Raw genomic sequence first — 16,418 nt, 5'->3', positions numbered from 1 at the left:
TATGTTGTCTCCAGACATGTCATCTCCAGAAGAGAAACATGTGTAATCGTGTTCCTCTTATGTATTATAAATTAAACATCTCAATGTGAAAAAATTGTGATCAAAAACTATAGAGGCATCCTGCAGCGGGCCTGTTAGTAACACGAGATTAAGAACAGGGGTTGTGCGTAAATAAAAGCCACGTTGATCACGTAGTGAAATGTAAATTCAACTGACATCTAAGGGGATTTTATTCAGCTGGCACCAAAAATGTGGGTATTTTATTTTCTCGGGGCATAAATGCAAGGATGGGACTCTTCCAAGGCATCAATTGTTTTGTTCATGTGAATACTTCATCTTAAATATGTTTCTACTGTTACATTAAAACAATTTCATGGACAGATATAATGAAACCAATTATGTTTTGAATACTTTTCGAAAATAATTTCTTATACAGTGAATACAGTGAAACTATCACCGTGTCTTATACTGAAATTCATAACCGGAAGCTACTTATGCCGCTAGCCTCGTCTCCTAAGAAAACGCTGGTTTTAAAGGGAAACCAAGGTTGTTGAGGTCTGTGGCGGGGCATAGCAGGTTGAAGGTAGGTGTACATTGCCCCCTTCTGTACTAACTACTCCATCGGGGATAGTTTTCTTGTCCTCTAGCTGTCTTTTGTCTAGCACCTTATCACTTAGGTTAGCGGAAATCCAGATGCTGGCAAGTCAAGACAACTGGTAAAGTGCAAGCTAACAAGCTAGCTAGGTTGAAGCTAATGAGGCTAACGGTGCCGTTGACCGGCTCTCCAGCACAGGCTGCCGAACTCCTGCTTCCCAGTCTGTTCGTCTGCAGTAGTCCACTGCCGATAACTGGACATCGTATATTCACTGGTTATTACATTGTCACAGTTTTGCCGAGTCCTACAAGTACACTGCCGAATATTTCCTTGTGAATGGCTGCGGGGGTTGGGGGTGTTATGGCCACCCTTAACGTTTCATATAAGTTACATAAACACACATTCGCGTGTCAATGATTACTCAGTGATTAACTCAGTATCCGGGGTTTTAGTTTTTATTGTGAATATCTGACTAACCTGAGCTACATCTTGAACTGCATTGTGAACTTTCACTGCTTATTGATAATTTGACCCATTGCTGCTAATTTTTGTCATTACAAGTAGATTTTGAGTGTGTGCAGAGTTTTAACTGTAATGTTAAAATAATTTTTCTTTTTTGAATGATAAAAAATAAACACTTGTATATATGCTTTGACACACGGCCTATTACAGCTGCGTGAGATAAGAGACATAAACAGTATTAAATAAGCTATTTGCCAAGTGATTCTGTTTAGAGTAAATAAAGAACAACTCTATGACTTCCTTTCCTGTCAGGGTGTTGTCATCTGTATAGAAATGCATACATTTTATATTATTACTATATCTTTTTACAGGACTATATGTGAAGGAATTGTCTCAATTTTAGTATCAAATCATAAAAACCTTCCTCACAAATTCCCTAAGCACAAGGGTATGTGTGTAAAGATTTGTTAATCCCTGGTTTGAACTGCGTCTGCATTGTAATATAAAATGGTAAAACATTTAAAAATAATAACAGAAAGTGGACACCATCACATGAGCTTGCTGATACTATGCCAGTTAGTGACTGAGTTCTGTTACTGTTTAAAAAACGTAAAATATTTAATTTAAGTTATGAGAAATGTAAGAAATTACCAACGCAGAATCCCCCAAAGGACCAATTCAAGGAAAAGCAAATGATACATTTGAGTTTGAGCCTTCCCTCTGTCATTTGGATTAGTTCAAGAAGAGTTCATCCTGTTGACTGTACGGTCTTGTGACTAGTGTACACTGTAAAGTGACACGTGTCGTCCTTCCACCACCACGCTGACCTTGGCTGAGTCCTCATTTTCACAAGGTCAACTTTCACAGCATCATGATGCTGTTCAGTTATCTTCAAGAGGTACTTGTGGGATGTCGAGTAATGTCCCAACGAAACAGGGTAGCACAAACCAATGCATATTTTAGGAACATTTTGTTCAAAGCATGTTTGAGCTCTCTAAGCCATCTAGAAAAAACACCAGGTTCAGTTTTTAGCCTTTTAGAATTCAAAGAGCAAGGATTTCTCGCTATACAAACCTATTTCCAGTTTAAATATGATGCATGAGAATGTTATCAAAAAGGAGGCTTACATTCTTGTTTGTCTAATTTCCAATCAGTTGATTGTGTACAAGTTCATCAGTTTTCATTATTTTATTAGAGATGTTCGTTCGTTATTACTAACATTTGGCAAAAGATATTCTGCGATGTGGAAATGCTTCTGCCATGTTCTTAGTGGTAAACATATAGACCAACTTACTAGTTGTGAGCTCGCTGTCAGCTTTAGAGTCTCAAGTTTACCAGATGTGAGGCAGTTGGTCTTTGACCGTCTTCTGTATGCATGCAAATCCGAATTCTTTCTTGAAGACAGACCAACTCATCTGCTCGGGTTGCTGTGGTAACAACGTGAACGTCAGTATCTAAGGAAGCTTGTATACATCACCAGTGGGAAGCAGCAGAAAAGGGAAATCAAATCGAGTCCAACGTGTCAGCACTTATTTCTGCATACGTCCACAAACGTGTGTTCACCTCTGTCATTTATTAATCATAATTGTTGAAAATGTCAGAAATTTGCACTTTGGAAAACTTTGTTATTCAAAGCCCAGGATTATGTCCCAAAAAATGATGCTTTTTTCAGCTTTAAATGAATCACAATAAAGGGAAATGCAAACTTAACTAAATTGTTAATTAAGTCCTCAGTTCAATGTAAGTCCTGGACTATAATCGATCACTGATGTATGACTACAGATGTATGACTAGAGTAGTTTTATTGAATGTCTATTCCTCCATATATCTCCCCTCTACTTCTTTCAGGTTGCTGCCGGCTGCAGGGCCCTGTGGAGCAGAAGAGCTGTGCCATTTCCCCTTTTTCCTCTCATGTCCCCCCCCCTGTGTGTTTCCCTGTGTGTTATTGACTCACACTACCCCACCCACCCCCTACCTGGTCCCCCCTGTCGTGTCGCCACTCCAGCCCAAAGCCCCCCTCTCACCCCATGCTTGGGACAAAGCCAGCTCACTGCCAGCCCAATGACTGCCTGGATCGTCCTGCCTGTCAGCCTGTCTGCCTTCTCGATTACAGGAATATGGATAGTGTGAGTTCCAGTAACACTTGGCTCTGTCTAATAGAAACACAACGCGTGTGCAGATGAATCAAGGGCTGGTTTATTGGGCTGTGCCACGGGGCATCCCAAACTATCTACTTCATCAAAGATGAAGTCACAAACCACAAATGTGTCCATACTGTCTGAGTATATTCACATGCTCCAGTGAGTGTCCTCTCAGGCGGAATTCCCTTTTTTCTGAAGCCCAGTTTAATATTTTTTTACTTGATAACGGCGTCACCTTGTATCGTCAGAGATTAAAACGGCATGTTTGACCTTTGCTATGACCCGCTCTCAGTCGCTGGTGTGTTCTTTGCCCCACAGGTATGCGATGGCCGTGATGAATCACCATGTCTGTCCTGTGGAGAACTGGTGAGTGATTTCCTCCCTTTGATTGGAAGAAACGTGCAAAAGTCTCTTGATAATCTAATGTCCGGGCTACGAGCAGCAGGGAATGAACAGAACGTATTGTCTCACTGCCCCAGGTCTTACAATGTAACGTGCACAGAAGAGCTGCCCCGACCGGGCTTCCCCAAGACATGCTGTACAATCCAGGACATCCCCCTCATCAGGTCTGCTCTTCCACCTTTCCTTTGCTCTTTGTTTAGGCTACAGCCAAACGCAACTGTTTGTCAGCTAAAACCCTGCAGCATGAATTGGCATCTTGTTATGTTGTGTCTCTTTGTCGTTCAGTCGCAGTGCATTTACAGTCTTTGACATTAAAACGTGTGTAAGCATAATCTCTGTGTCTATACATGTTGGCTGTACAGACCAATGGTAAAGGTACTTTAATATGTGGCCATGCATATAATGAAGTTTTAATTTTTTACTTTTAATAATGAAATGATGTTATGTCTCCATCTGCTACAGTAAATGTGGCTCCTTCCCTCCTGAAAGTTGCCTCTTCAGCTTGATCGGCAACGTTGGAGCATTCATGGGTAAGGCTTCTTTAGAACTGCATACACAAAAAACCACACTATAGCGAGTGCAACGCTGGAGCTGACTTGGCTAAATTTATTGAAATATGAATAAAAAATAGCAGCATCTAAAGTACAGTAATATAATTATAAGACAATCAACTTAAAATAATAGCAATATAAAATGTTTTGAGTTACACTTTTCATGGATAAATTGGTGCCTCAAAAGGATTTAGTCCAAATATTATTTTACACCAGCACCAATGGTGAGGTTTTAAGGCACTTCCCCATGCTGTTTCTAGTTTTTTTGTCAAGCTCAGCTGGCTGCCCTCTGGGTGTAGCTTCATATTTATTGTACAGACATATCGGCATGGCATCTGTGTTTTCATCTAACTCCCAGCAAGAAAGAAAATGAGCATCTTTATTTCCACAATATGGAATTATTCCTAATCCCATGACTAAAAAGAACCCACAACAAATATGATGTAGAAGGAGGCCTCAAAATGGACTTAATTATCTAGTTATTCTATATTCAATGTAAAATCGGGGCCCTGTGATGAACACGCTGCCTCCTGCTCCTCCATCAGTACAGCTGTGAGGGGGTTTGATCCATTCTTTAGCTTCTATTAATCCAACGTGCCCACAGACGCCAGCCACTAACCTCCAAGAGATTTGGACCGGCCTGAAATAGCCGCTGCTCTCTAATCAATAATGAATGCGGCTTTCCTTCCACTTCCCCCCTCTGTCCTCCCTTCTCCTTGTGCCCACCGTGGGCTTCCACCGTTGTCCCCCCCGCCCCCTTTCTTGTGTTTTCACCATTCAGCTCTTCCCCAATAACTGCTTTAATTGATTCTCCTATTCTGTTTTCTCCATCAATATATTGTTTCACATGATCTTTTCTTCTTGGTATGAATTGACATTTTCCCCCATCTGTTATGTTTGTGCTCTAATGTTTTCATAAAAATGTTATAGCCTTACAAATGTCTCATCACATAACCTACTTGTGCATTTTATGCCTCTTTGCCAGTGGCATTATGTTTGCAGGTTGTTCAAATTACTCACATTTACACTCGTCAGGAACGCCCAGAGGCAAACTCTTTGAACAAAAACGTCCACTTGGATTCACGGTTGCTCTTCTTAAGATTTAGTTGAGGGGGGTTCAAAGCTCAGGATCACTGTGACCTCAAATCTTCTCCTTCTAGTAACCGCCACAATACAAGAATGCCCGAATTATTCATTGTTTTCTTCACATTTTGCACAAATGTCTACTGATGTGAGTGTGGTGTTCGTAGGTCATTGTCTCACTGACCTCAGTTTCCTCATTAATTAATATGTGTGGCAATTTCACACAAATGTCAATGAAGTGATGACGTTTTTGTGTCACGGCTGCGGTGTGAATCTCGCTGTGTCTTGCAGTGGTGATGGTGTGCCTTCTGCGCTACGCCCAGTTGATCGAACACAGCCACCGATGTTGGATCAACACCAGCGCCCTGGTGTCCGGCTGCACCAACGCTTTGGGTCTGGTCATGGTGGGAAACTTCCAGGTGAATATGAATTATCTTCATTCATATTTATGTCACCGTTTGCTTCCTTTTTCTCTTTCTTTTTACAGTAGAAACGACCCCTCTGACTGTACCGTTGTTGCTTGTCAGGTGGATCACGCCAAATCTCTCCACTATGTGGGTGCTGGAGTGGCTTTTCCAGCAGGGCTGCTGTTCGTGTGCCTGCAGTGTGTGCTCACCTACCGGGTGGCCGTCACTGCCCTTGACTACTGGATGGCCCATTTCCGAGTTGCTCTTACACTGGGAGCCATGGTGTCCCTTGTCCTGAGTATCCTTCACTTACTAGCGCCCCCTTCCTGTGGGAGACATTTTACGTTAAAAAAAGCATATTTGTAGCTAAATACCATATTTAACTCCAAATTAGACCACCTAGATCTAGGGTCTCGATATTGTCGTCAACATTTTTGTTAATAACCTGTTTTTAACATATTCTTCTTCATTTAAACTATGCAGTTGCTACCTTGTTACAGGCCATTATTAGTTACTTTGCTGTTCTGAGATCAGTGGACTCACCGCCCAATCCGGTCGTGTCAGCCAATTAGGACATTGTAGAGACATCTTGTTTTTTTTCTTATTTTAAACTTCGCCGTGGGAGAATCCTGCCACGGATTAAGATGTTTATCCATGACAACATTTGTCTAGTTTTACTTTGATCTCCCCCTCTTGTAATCTTATTTAACAATTGGGATGGCAATGTTTTTGTCTTGGTGGTGTCCAAGGTGACAGCCTTTCCTCCACAAACCTTCATTTGCCTTTTCCTCTCCTGTCTGGTGGCAAGGAGGAGAACAGTTCAGGTTCAATATCCTCTGTGTTTGTTATCCCATTATTTAAACCCATCTGTTTTATTGAGCTGCAGAGCCAAATTCAATTCAACCATAATAATGAATTCAAATCTGCCTATTGTCATGTATTTATATCTTATCATTGTTTAATGGATTTGTCTAGACAAAGCTAATGGCATTTTGGATTCTCTCCTCCCTGGATAGCTTGTGAGCTTGTTTTGGTCCACCGTGAACCCGACGCGTCCGTTGCCCTTAACTTGCCCTCCTTCCAGGCGGCATTTTCTTCATCCACGAGAGCTTTGTCCTGCAGCACGCTGCAGCCATCTGCGAGTGGGTCTTCACGGTGGACATCTTGGTTTTCTACGGCACCTTCACCTACGAGTTTGGCACCGTCACCAGCGAGACCCTGATGGTAGGCCTGCAGCAGAGTCACCACATCGGTTCCGGGGTTCTCATGGGCGGCAGGGCCCGAGGCTCAACAATGGGTGGGGCGACTAAGGGCCTCAAGTCCCCCGGGGGAAGCAGCACGTCCACACACCTCAACTGTACGCCAGAGAGCATTGCCATGTTGTAGCTCTGCATTGCTGACCCGACGGTTTGCAGAGGTCCATCATGGGCTAACCCAGGACTGCAGGACATCCGAGGCAGAGGAGGAGTCCTGATGGGTTTAACCATTGAACCAACACCAGGTTATCCCATCTGCAATGCTCTACTATTCCTTTTTATTTTTTCAACTTTGTTGGTGCAAGCCACTGCAGTCCAATCCCTTTTAGCGGTGGTTGAGTGGGCGGAGCTAGCGCGAGCACTGGAACCATGAACGTTGACTTCACATCACTGGTGAGCCCACAGGGGTTTTTGTTCCCTACATAGACCCCCCCTTCATGGACCACCCAATGCTCAGCGTGGTCCACCTGCTTTGGCCTTTTGCTTCTCTCTGCACGGCAATGTTTTTGAATGAGAGGATTACAATTTATGATTGAGTTTTGACTTTGTACAAAATGTTGAATGTTTGAGAACAACAGTTCTGTATGTTTTACAGGCTGTAAGCATATGGCCTTTTTTAATATCAGTCGGTCAAATGACAAAAATCATTCATTTCACTCGACAGTTGATGATTTTGAATGCAAATATTGATGGTATTTTTTAAATGATTTTACTCGTGTGGCTGGTGTGGGAGTGCAGGATTGCTGCGTAAAGCTGTTCTTTGTTGAAAGGACTCGGACCGTGTGCGTCTCAATCACTTGTAACTGCAGAGCTGTGCAGTGTTCTGCTTTGATGTCATTCCGTTATCATCCAACACGTGTCATGAGCTGACTACTTATTTCAAGCATTTACATTTCATGCTATCTTTTTATTTAATTGACTGTTAAGTCTGGTGCAATAATGCCATCAATCATCTGATCATTTACACTCTGCTGGAGTGAAAATTGCCTTTTTCAATGTGCTTTTCTTTTTTTTTTGTTACGCCAAAACATATTAAGTGACCTACATGTTTTAGTAAAACGAGTAGATGTGAAGGTAAATGTAATCCGACTAAAACCTTTTCAAAGAAACGTAGTTCTTGCCCACACACTGATTTGATTCCAGGCTGGACCCTTGGAAGCCTTATTTTATTTTTGAGGATGAGATGAGGATGAATATAATGCTGCGATAAACTTCATGGCGTTACAAAAGTGTCTATGCAGTGTTACGGACGCATAGTACCACACCGGTTGTAGGCTGAAAGGAGAGTATGTTATTTATTACATTTGTGTATGATTTTGTGTTGCCATTTTCTCTTGAAGTGATATTTGCTATTGTGAATTAGCTTCTCACCAGACTGCCACAAACTACCACTGCTCTAACGTAAAATGACTAGTCCCACCCGATTTAGGATACACACTGGGACTATGTTGTTTTTTCCTCTGTGAGCTGTGTGAGAAATATGCTTCATGCCCCTCAGTATTCTGCCCTCTGGGTAGTGTTGATGCATTTTGAACTGTCTAACCACTGGATGCCAGCAATACACGTTTTTAAAAAGGTCACATCACCTACCTCTTTTATCTTTTGTGGGTTTGATGTTCCGAAGGACAAGCTAGAGTTCCAACATGTTTCCCATCCTCAATGGTCTGGAAAGTGTTTTATATGACGGCAGCTCAGCAATCCACAGCTGGATCCACAGTCTCAACAAGCATCTGCATTTTGACAGGACCGTGGATCTGCTGTTACACGAGCTGCACAATCATACGTCAGGTCAGTTTTCTTTACTTTTTGTGCCAATTATTATTATTATTTAACTCGCTATTATTTCTGGGACCGTAACAAGCCTGTCTTGCTCTGCATATCTTGCCAAAAAAAAGACTGGAATTCACTAGAGTTTTGATTGGTTTTGTGTGTGTCGCATTAGTTGTATGAATTGATACGAGTGCACTGTTTGGCCTTATCCCTCGTACTGTGCCGGGGGAACATGCTCATTTATTTTAGTCATGTGTTCAGTTGTAGCCTATCTCACCAAACTGTAACTACGTCACATGGTGTGACTACAAACGGCAGCTTGTATGAGCCCTCACATCAGGGCCGGATGTATTCTGTAAACACATCTGTTCCATACCATCTTCCGCAGGCAAACTTTTAAGGTAGATTTTACGTTTTTGTTTTTTTCTTCTCTGAAAGTGTACACTCAAGTAAGCTTTTAATTTGGTGACCCTTGTTGGGTAAAGAATCAATTGTTTGAAAAAGCTGACCTGTACATGTCTTGAACTCTTTACAGCCACACAGAAAAAGTCTGAAACGTATGCTACTTAATTCCTCAATTTCAAAATGTGTCAAAGAATGGAATAGCCCAAAACAAGTCAACACAGATTTAGTTTCTTTTTATAAATAATTTAAATATGTACAATTTGTCTATCATTTAGTTCATTTGACAGAGATTTATATTCAAATATGAAATAAAAATGATAAGTTGTATGTTTTGCATGGATTGTTCAAGAATTACATAATTGTCTTAGTTTCCCTTTGGGGGAGTTCCTTCCCAAAGCAGCAAGCAATGACATCATGCTTATAGGTACAGTGTCAAATAGTATCGGTATCATCACTAAACTATGGTTGAGTCTTTTGGTGGTTGTTACCCCAATTGCTAGCCAGATCAGTTCATTATTGATTTACATATTTTCCAATATTTACCTTTCCTATTGAGACAAAGCACACATTCAAATCTGACATGAAGCAACAGACAAATTTTCACTGTTCAACAATGCAGAGGAATAATGCTGAAACCAGTAGTTTTAATAACTACAAGTTCCTGTACTCAAATTTCCATTTTTAGATGAGAGTATTGCCTTATTTCTTTTAGGAAAATTGACTTTAAATACTTCTTATAAATTAAGTTATTTTTCAAAAACTAGCCCAGCAAAGATAGGGCTAGAGATGAAAATGTTCAACTCTTTTTACTAGGGGTGTCAAATGATTAAAAATTTTAATCAAATTAATCAGAATTTTCAGTGGATTAATCATGATTAATTAACACCTGAATCCTAACCATTTTTTCTTTCTGAAATGCATACTAAAGATAAATAACAGGACACAGATACATAATTATCATTATTATCATAATTATTATTTTTTACATAAATATATGTTATTGATATTTGATTTTTTAATTCATTCCAGAAAATAATCAAATCAATGTTATTTGATAAGTTACAGACTGATTTCCCTGCATGGCTCTAGAAGGGTCTCGAGCCTCTGCAGTTTATCCCACTCTGCTGCGAGTTTGTGCTCCTGCGATGACCAGACATGACCAGACATGTCAACCCTCCCGATGTTTCAAAGCCCCCCCCGAAAATCTCCCGGACCGACCTTTCTCCCGATTTCCACCCGAACAACAATATTGCTGCACCACCCGTCACTGGGCGCGCCGTTTCAGACCGAACAATAATAAAGGTTACACCTTGAAGTCGAGCGCGGCGATTAGAACGACTGGCGCTGCAAAGAAATCCGCTACCACCCCCATTTCAGTGTGAAATATTCCCATACCTGGGAGGATTTAGATCGCATTGGTTTCTCTTCCTCCGCATGTTTCAGAACAGCGCTGCTCTTGCTCTGCTGGGCGGAGCTTTTCTTCTTCTCTGTTCTGCTGCGCGAGAACGGGGGGGGGGGGGGGGGGGGGGGGGGAGCGGGTCTCTGGCGCAAACAACTTGCTGAACCTGACGGCCTGACATATGCCTGCAGGTGGCAGTAATGTGTTGTATAGGATGAAGTGCATTCCCTAGAAGAGGTTCTTTCCGGACCTGAATAATTTGTCACACTGCGCATGCGTGAAATGCGTCAAAAAAATTGACGTAATTAACAACAAACAGCTAATTAACGCCGTTAACGCGCTATTTTTGACAGCCCTACTTTTTACTAAAGATACCCAGTTTTCCTATTAAATGAGGCCTTCTCAGCAGCTCTATGGAAAGTTTTATTCAGAGTAGTTAAGCAAGAGGTGGATATGAATGTTTTAGACCTTGTGTCATATCGTCATGGTGTCACAATGGTGTCTATGCAGTGTTACAGACTGAACCCTTGTGTGCGTCAGCAGCAGATGTATGAATGTTCATGCATGCGCTTTTTCAACCTCAGACAGAAATAATGTCTGCAAAACAAGTCAACGCAGATGATTTCTCTCCTTTAATATATTCTGTAAATGTTAGATTAGTCTATCATTTAAGTATTTTCGTTTGACATTTTTATTCAAATATTATGAATTATTTGAGATTTTGCAGAAATATACCTCGGTTTCCTCATGAACAACAAATTGATCAGTAGATTGCTGCTTAAAACAGAAATGCAAAATGACATCATGGTCATAGAGTACTTGTATTATTGACCGCGTGGAATAGTATTGGTATCTTCAGTTAATAAAGCTGGGGTTAAAAGTCTTTGGAAGGTTGTTATAAAATAAAATATAAATGCAGTACCAGTTAGACGTTTAGACACATTTTATCATTCAAATCAAACGAGACAGTGTGTCTAACTTGTGACTGGTGCTGCATATATAAATATTGGTCTATTTATTTGAAACACAAATAGAAATGACTTTTGGCAATCGACATCAAGAATGGCTAACATGCATCTATACATACACTGCTGGCTGTAATCCCACCTAAATTGAGTAATCAAGGTGGCAGGTTCAATATTGGGTCTGACCATGTGATGTAGAAACATCAAAAACCCTCCACAGAGCACTGGTTCTGTTATTAATTGCTCCTCTGTCTGGGCCAGAACAAGAAGAAGAAGTTGCCTCCTCAAATATCAATGGGAGAAGTTAAAGGGGAAAGGGAAGTTCACGCAGCATGAGGACGGCTACGACTCAGCCAGTGGAAATAGTTGTACGCCGCCTGCAGGGTTTGAACTTTGAAGACCACATATTTACGCATTTCTAAAGGTGTGAGCATCTACCTGAAGGATGGTCTGACATAAATGATGGAATATATGCAAGCTTGTACTATTCATATTCCATTCCTTGAGTGCATGTTAAAAATAAAATTCAAGTTTTATAGATTATTTTTGTGGGGAAAAAAAGAGGTCGAGTGATTAAAACGTATTCCTTTGTTCAAACAAACCAAATTAATTTGACAAATACAGCCCGGCAGATGTTTTTTGTGTTTAAAGGGTGTGGATTTAAATCAAAAAGGAATTAAAAAATGCTTCAAGGCAGCTTTTAACTGCATACTTGTCTTAAAATATATTTGTCCTAACTACATAGAAAAAGAACATTAGGCATGCATGCCATTTCAAATTAATGTAAAGAACCGGACAATTGTCTGTTATACTTCTGATCATTACTACAGATATGAGGCCTACATGAGATTTTCCATCTGCACGCTTGAAATGGCCCGGAATGCAGCATTTTGCAATTACTTAAAACTCTCATAATTTCCTGTAAAATGTCCCTGTGCCACTGGTGGACCACGACACCGTGAAGTCATGTGTACATGCTTCCATGTAGGTCTTCCAGCCTGTGCTCCCTCTGTTTTCTTCTCTCCTACAGGACAGAAAACAATATTCAACCAGGGGCCGATGCATACTCAAAGCTCAGCTCGAAGATGAGGCTCATTTGTACCGTGCCAAGCGTATTTCCACACTCACCTTGTCTTTTTTAAACTCCTCATACTCTTGATTGTCAGTTGGTAATTCAAGCCGGCACAGCGGACAGGAGTTGGTCTGTGTTTTGAAAACGTGCAAAAGAGTCCAAAGGGAATTTTAAGGAGCCACTCAAACCATTCCATAATGTAGATGTCAAATGTACTTGTGACGGGTCCATTTGTCAGCTTTACCTTGCCCAACCAGGGCAGAATGCATCCAGAGTGGAATAGATGCTTGCAAGGCATTTCTCGAACTGTCTCTTCCTCCTCAAACTCCAGCAAACACACCGGACACTTGAGACCTTTATCTTTTAGTTTAAAAAAACAGAAAATCAACAATTAAATCCTCCCTCCTTTCTCTCAGACAGTCTGTAAGCACGATCCCTCCCTCCCTCCGCCACCACCACCCATTCCTCATTTGCTGAATATCCGTCAAACATGACTGCTATGATGTAGGTAGGTCACCTGCTTGCTCTGGAGAAATGATGACCACAGTAAGGGTCTGGACAGCGGTTTTGGCGGCCGGCGGAGGAAGGCGGTGGTCCCAGTCGGACAAGTCGAACGCCCCGGAATCAATCAAGTCCAAGCCCTGCATCAAAGACCTGCACACGATCCCAAACACTGTACACCCACGAGCAATGGGGAAAGCCGGGGTCTGTGTGTGGAGCCTTACCTGGCCAGTTCAAGTAGTGCATTCTGACGATACTGCTCCTCCGGGTTGGTGGGCTCGCAGTTGTGTTCGTCAAAGTAGGACGCCATTGTGGTCCAGCCAGCGTTTGAGTCCACTTTGCATTAAGATAGCTGAAGACACATTGATGCTGTTGGTTCACTTGTCAAAACAGCAGTGGATCCACGGCTGAAATACTTCACCTGACGGACTAAATGGTGAATAACCATCACTGTGGAGTAACTCACGGGGACGTAAAGGAGCTGCAGGTGAAACTACATTGACAAAATGTATTAATATATAATAATAATAATAATATGAATACACCTACTAAAGCGCATTGATCTACAGCTGAATTAAAGCCTTCAATCAAACCGCCGCGACCAATTCTTTAATTCAGCGAATACAAATTACAAACAATAACTTTCATTAATGAAAAGTTTACCCCAAAAAGTTACTCAAATATTTGATCGACTTTACGCCGAAATCCCATTATATTAAATAAGGTGTAGCTATGCAATAACACAGTTCATTCTTTTATAAACAAGGACACATACGGTTAACATGTTGGTTAGCGGTATTTAATGAGTTTTATATACTTAAAACAGGAGGTAGAGCTTTGGCTAAAGCCTGACGTTAGCAAGACCTTAGTTTCTTGAACGTGAACAAACGAACCGTAACGTATAAAAGAATACATTCAAAAATCTTTACCAGCTTTGAAGAATTAGGTCGACTTACCTGAAATGTTAGCAAAAATAAACATGTCATTCTGCCGGGTATGACGATATCAGCCACGTGATATTTCTGTCTAATCACAGTACGCGACGGCTTTCATTTCTTCTTCTTCCTTCATATCTTGTGGCGGATGGCCAGCGTTAGTGACGCATTAGCTCCACCGCCTGGTGTGGGCATGTACTCCATTTCTAGTTAAATAAAAAATAAAATCTGTTTTCAAACATCTAGTTTACTATCTGAAATATTGTTTTAGGACCTGAACTAATTTATTTTGACTGGTTTTTAATTAAATTTTTCCACCCGATAAACCTTTTTTCTCATGACATTTTTCGCCATGAAAAAAACACAAAGGCCTTTTTGGGAGGCTTCAAATGCTTGTAATATAAATACAAATAGGAAACATACATTTAAAGTCCAAAAATTGAGTTACCTTGTGGGTTTACAAAGCTTCAGAGTTGGTTCGATAGCGCACCCTACAACATTATGATGAAGCAGTTCACGCAGTACGTTTGACCAAGGTGCACCCGTATATATATATATATTAAATTAAACAAACAGTGACACTGTGAATCATCGTGAGTTCTGGTGTCTCTAGTGGAATCAAAGCTGACCTTCCTGATCCACATTTGGGATTTGATTCTCTCTCCTCAAGGTGCCGTGTGTCAAACGTGTTTATTTCTTCCGGGATTTATTCTCAACTCAGCTGAGGAGGACCCTCAGACTGGTTTAGCTCCATAGGGGAGTCGGTATGGATCCTCTCAATTCACACGCGGGCATCAGCACACATGTCGAAAAAAGTGAAATAAGGATCACAGCATAAAAGTAGTGAAATCAACTAGGGCTTTATTAGAAATGCCATTATATGACTTTACTTGACCTGCAATTGTATTATAACGGTATGGAACGGTTGTGGATTCCAGCCTGAGAATCTATGAGAATTGAGGTTGGATTCAAAAGCATCAACAGGTGTGTGGTGGAACAGTGCAGGGAGATAGCAGGAAGGCTGAAGTGTGGAGGATCCTCAGTTCAAACCTGCTCTCTCAGAAGGAGGGTTTGGTTGCAGTCAGGGCTTCAAACTGTAAACTTTGAAACAGTTTTGAGGTTTAGTAAGAAATCCCAAGGTCTAATATGAGAAACAGACACAATGAGGCATGTGCTTGAATAGCACAAGGGAACAACTGAAGGGCTGCAGGCTCCAACCTGCTGTCTGACGTTGTGGGTTCAAGGGTTACAACAAAGGGTTGGTCAGTGTGTGGTGAAGTAGCACAGCGGAAGAGCTGCTGCCACAAGCCTATACTGCATTTGAAGGTTGTGGGTTCAAGCCCAGTCTTGGGTTTGAGCCTTTGGCTTTACTTCAGGTTTGAGTAGCAATCTCAAGGTCAAATACAACAAACAAATTGTTGGTTAGAGTGTGGTGAAGTAGCACAGTGGAAGAGCTGCTGCCACAAGCCTGCACAGCACTTGAAGGTTGTGGGTTCAAGCCCAGTCTTGGGTTCCAGCCTTTGGCTTTACTTCAGGTTTGAGTAGCAATCTCAAGGTTAAATACAACAAACAAAGAGTTGGTTAGTGTGTGGTGAAGTAGCACAGTGGAAGAGCTGCTGCCACAACCCTGCACTGCACTTGAAGGTTGTGGGTTCAAGCCCAGATGTGGAAATAGCATTTAAAAGAGTTTTAAAGTTTAACTCACATGCTCAAGGTTAAATAGAAGAATCAAAGTTGGCAAAATGTGACCAGGACTGGTAGTGTAGGGGTGCAAGCTAGAGCCCAGAAGCCTCTGTACGCGCCGCCAGTGGGTTCAAATCCTGCTCCTGCCAAGTCTTGAGCACACTACCGCGGAGGTAGTAGTGGGGGCATTGTCCCCACTGGTTGTTTCAGAGAAGTGAACCCTAGGGGTTATGCAGAAACACAAGGCGCGTTCACTTGAGTTATGATGGCATTGTCAAGAATGATGAAGAATCTTTTGAATGATGATGAATTGCATGTTAATTGCTTTAGCTTTTAGCACTTATTAGCCATGCTACGTAGCCTATAGGGTTCCACCTTTTTGACGGGAGAGAAGGCCGGATGAGTCAGTAAAGATGAGCAGATGTGTCTCATTCAGTGGTCACACTGACGTGAAACTTATTACAGCCTCTGAGGGCATTTTTCATTTTGTCTACTTCAGGGCATCCTGTGGACAACCTTAAACTGACAGTCTGGCACAGGGTGTAGATTTGTTTACCCTTTTTAGTGCATCCACCCTCCAATTCTCTGTTACATTCCAATTCAACTCACTGATGAATAGCATGGTTGATCCTCCAAGATGCACCAATCCGTCTCTGGGGCAATATCCCATTATGATTTTTTATAAATGTCAGTTACCCAAAAGTAAAAAAGGATTTAGGAAGAGCCACCATGTCCCTTGAGGGTTGAACCCAGATAAGGTTTAAAGTACAGAAATTTGGGGCATTTGGCAT

The 16,418-nt window shown here is 41.5% G+C and overlaps 2 protein-coding genes across 3 annotated transcripts; one reads left to right on the top strand and one right to left on the bottom strand.

The window, feature by feature from the left end:
• Positions 1–493: 493 nt before the first annotated feature.
• On the top strand, positions 494–9,399 carry LOC119225029 (transmembrane protein 150A-like). Its single transcript, XM_037482626.2, has 8 exons — positions 494–583; positions 2,906–3,183; positions 3,517–3,564; positions 3,678–3,764; positions 4,063–4,130; positions 5,526–5,653; positions 5,762–5,939; positions 6,726–9,399. The coding sequence occupies exons 2-8, from the start codon at positions 2,969–2,971 to the stop codon at positions 7,025–7,027; spliced, it is 1,026 nt and encodes a 341-aa protein (XP_037338523.2). The 5' UTR covers positions 494–583; positions 2,906–2,968; the 3' UTR covers positions 7,028–9,399.
• Positions 9,400–11,090: 1,691 nt separating this feature from the next.
• Positions 11,091–14,061, bottom strand: rnf181 (ring finger protein 181). 2 transcript variants are annotated; one of them, XM_037482627.2, is made up of 6 exons: positions 13,966–14,061; positions 13,234–13,361; positions 13,026–13,162; positions 12,753–12,868; positions 12,565–12,639; positions 11,091–12,460 (listed from the first exon to the last, which is right to left on the bottom strand). In XM_037482627.2, the coding sequence occupies exons 2-6, from the start codon at positions 13,317–13,319 to the stop codon at positions 12,401–12,403; spliced, it is 474 nt and encodes a 157-aa protein (XP_037338524.1). In that variant the 5' UTR covers positions 13,320–13,361; positions 13,966–14,061; the 3' UTR covers positions 11,091–12,400. The 2 variants fall into 2 exon arrangements, with proteins under 2 accessions (XP_037338524.1, XP_037338525.1); XM_037482628.2 differs by having other exon boundaries at positions 13,234–13,438; positions 13,966–14,043.
• Between the last annotated feature and the right edge of the window lie 2,357 nt (positions 14,062–16,418).

Source organism: Pungitius pungitius, chromosome 5 (assembly GCF_949316345.1).
Source record: "Pungitius pungitius chromosome 5, fPunPun2.1, whole genome shotgun sequence".
Taxonomy (NCBI): domain Eukaryota; kingdom Metazoa; phylum Chordata; class Actinopteri; order Perciformes; family Gasterosteidae; genus Pungitius; species Pungitius pungitius.
This window is presented reverse-complemented; position numbering and strand designations above follow the sequence as displayed.

What these genes read in the sequence shown, in the direction of transcription:
- LOC119225029 (XM_037482626.2), top strand. Translation starts at nt 2,969, where the DNA reads ATGTCCCCCCCCCTGTGTGTTTCCCTGTGTGTTATTGACTCACACTAC. An exon ending in ATTACAGGAATATGGATAGT is followed by an intron (nt 3,184 to 3,516) that starts GTGAGTTCCAGT and finishes TTTGCCCCACAG; the next exon opens with GTATGCGATGGCCGTGATGA. An exon ending in CATGGTGTCCCTTGTCCTGA is followed by an intron (nt 5,940 to 6,725) that starts GTATCCTTCACT and finishes CCCTCCTTCCAG; the next exon opens with GCGGCATTTTCTTCATCCAC.
- rnf181 (XM_037482627.2), bottom strand. Translation starts at nt 13,319, where the DNA reads ATGGCGTCCTACTTTGACGAACACAACTGCGAGCCCACCAACCCGGAG. An exon ending in TTCTGCCCTGGTTGGGCAAG is followed by an intron (nt 12,640 to 12,752) that starts GTAAAGCTGACA and finishes TTCAAAACACAG; the next exon opens with ACCAACTCCTGTCCGCTGTG. An exon ending in AGGAGTTTAAAAAAGACAAG is followed by an intron (nt 12,461 to 12,564) that starts GTGAGTGTGGAA and finishes TCTGTCCTGTAG; the next exon opens with GAGAGAAGAAAACAGAGGGA.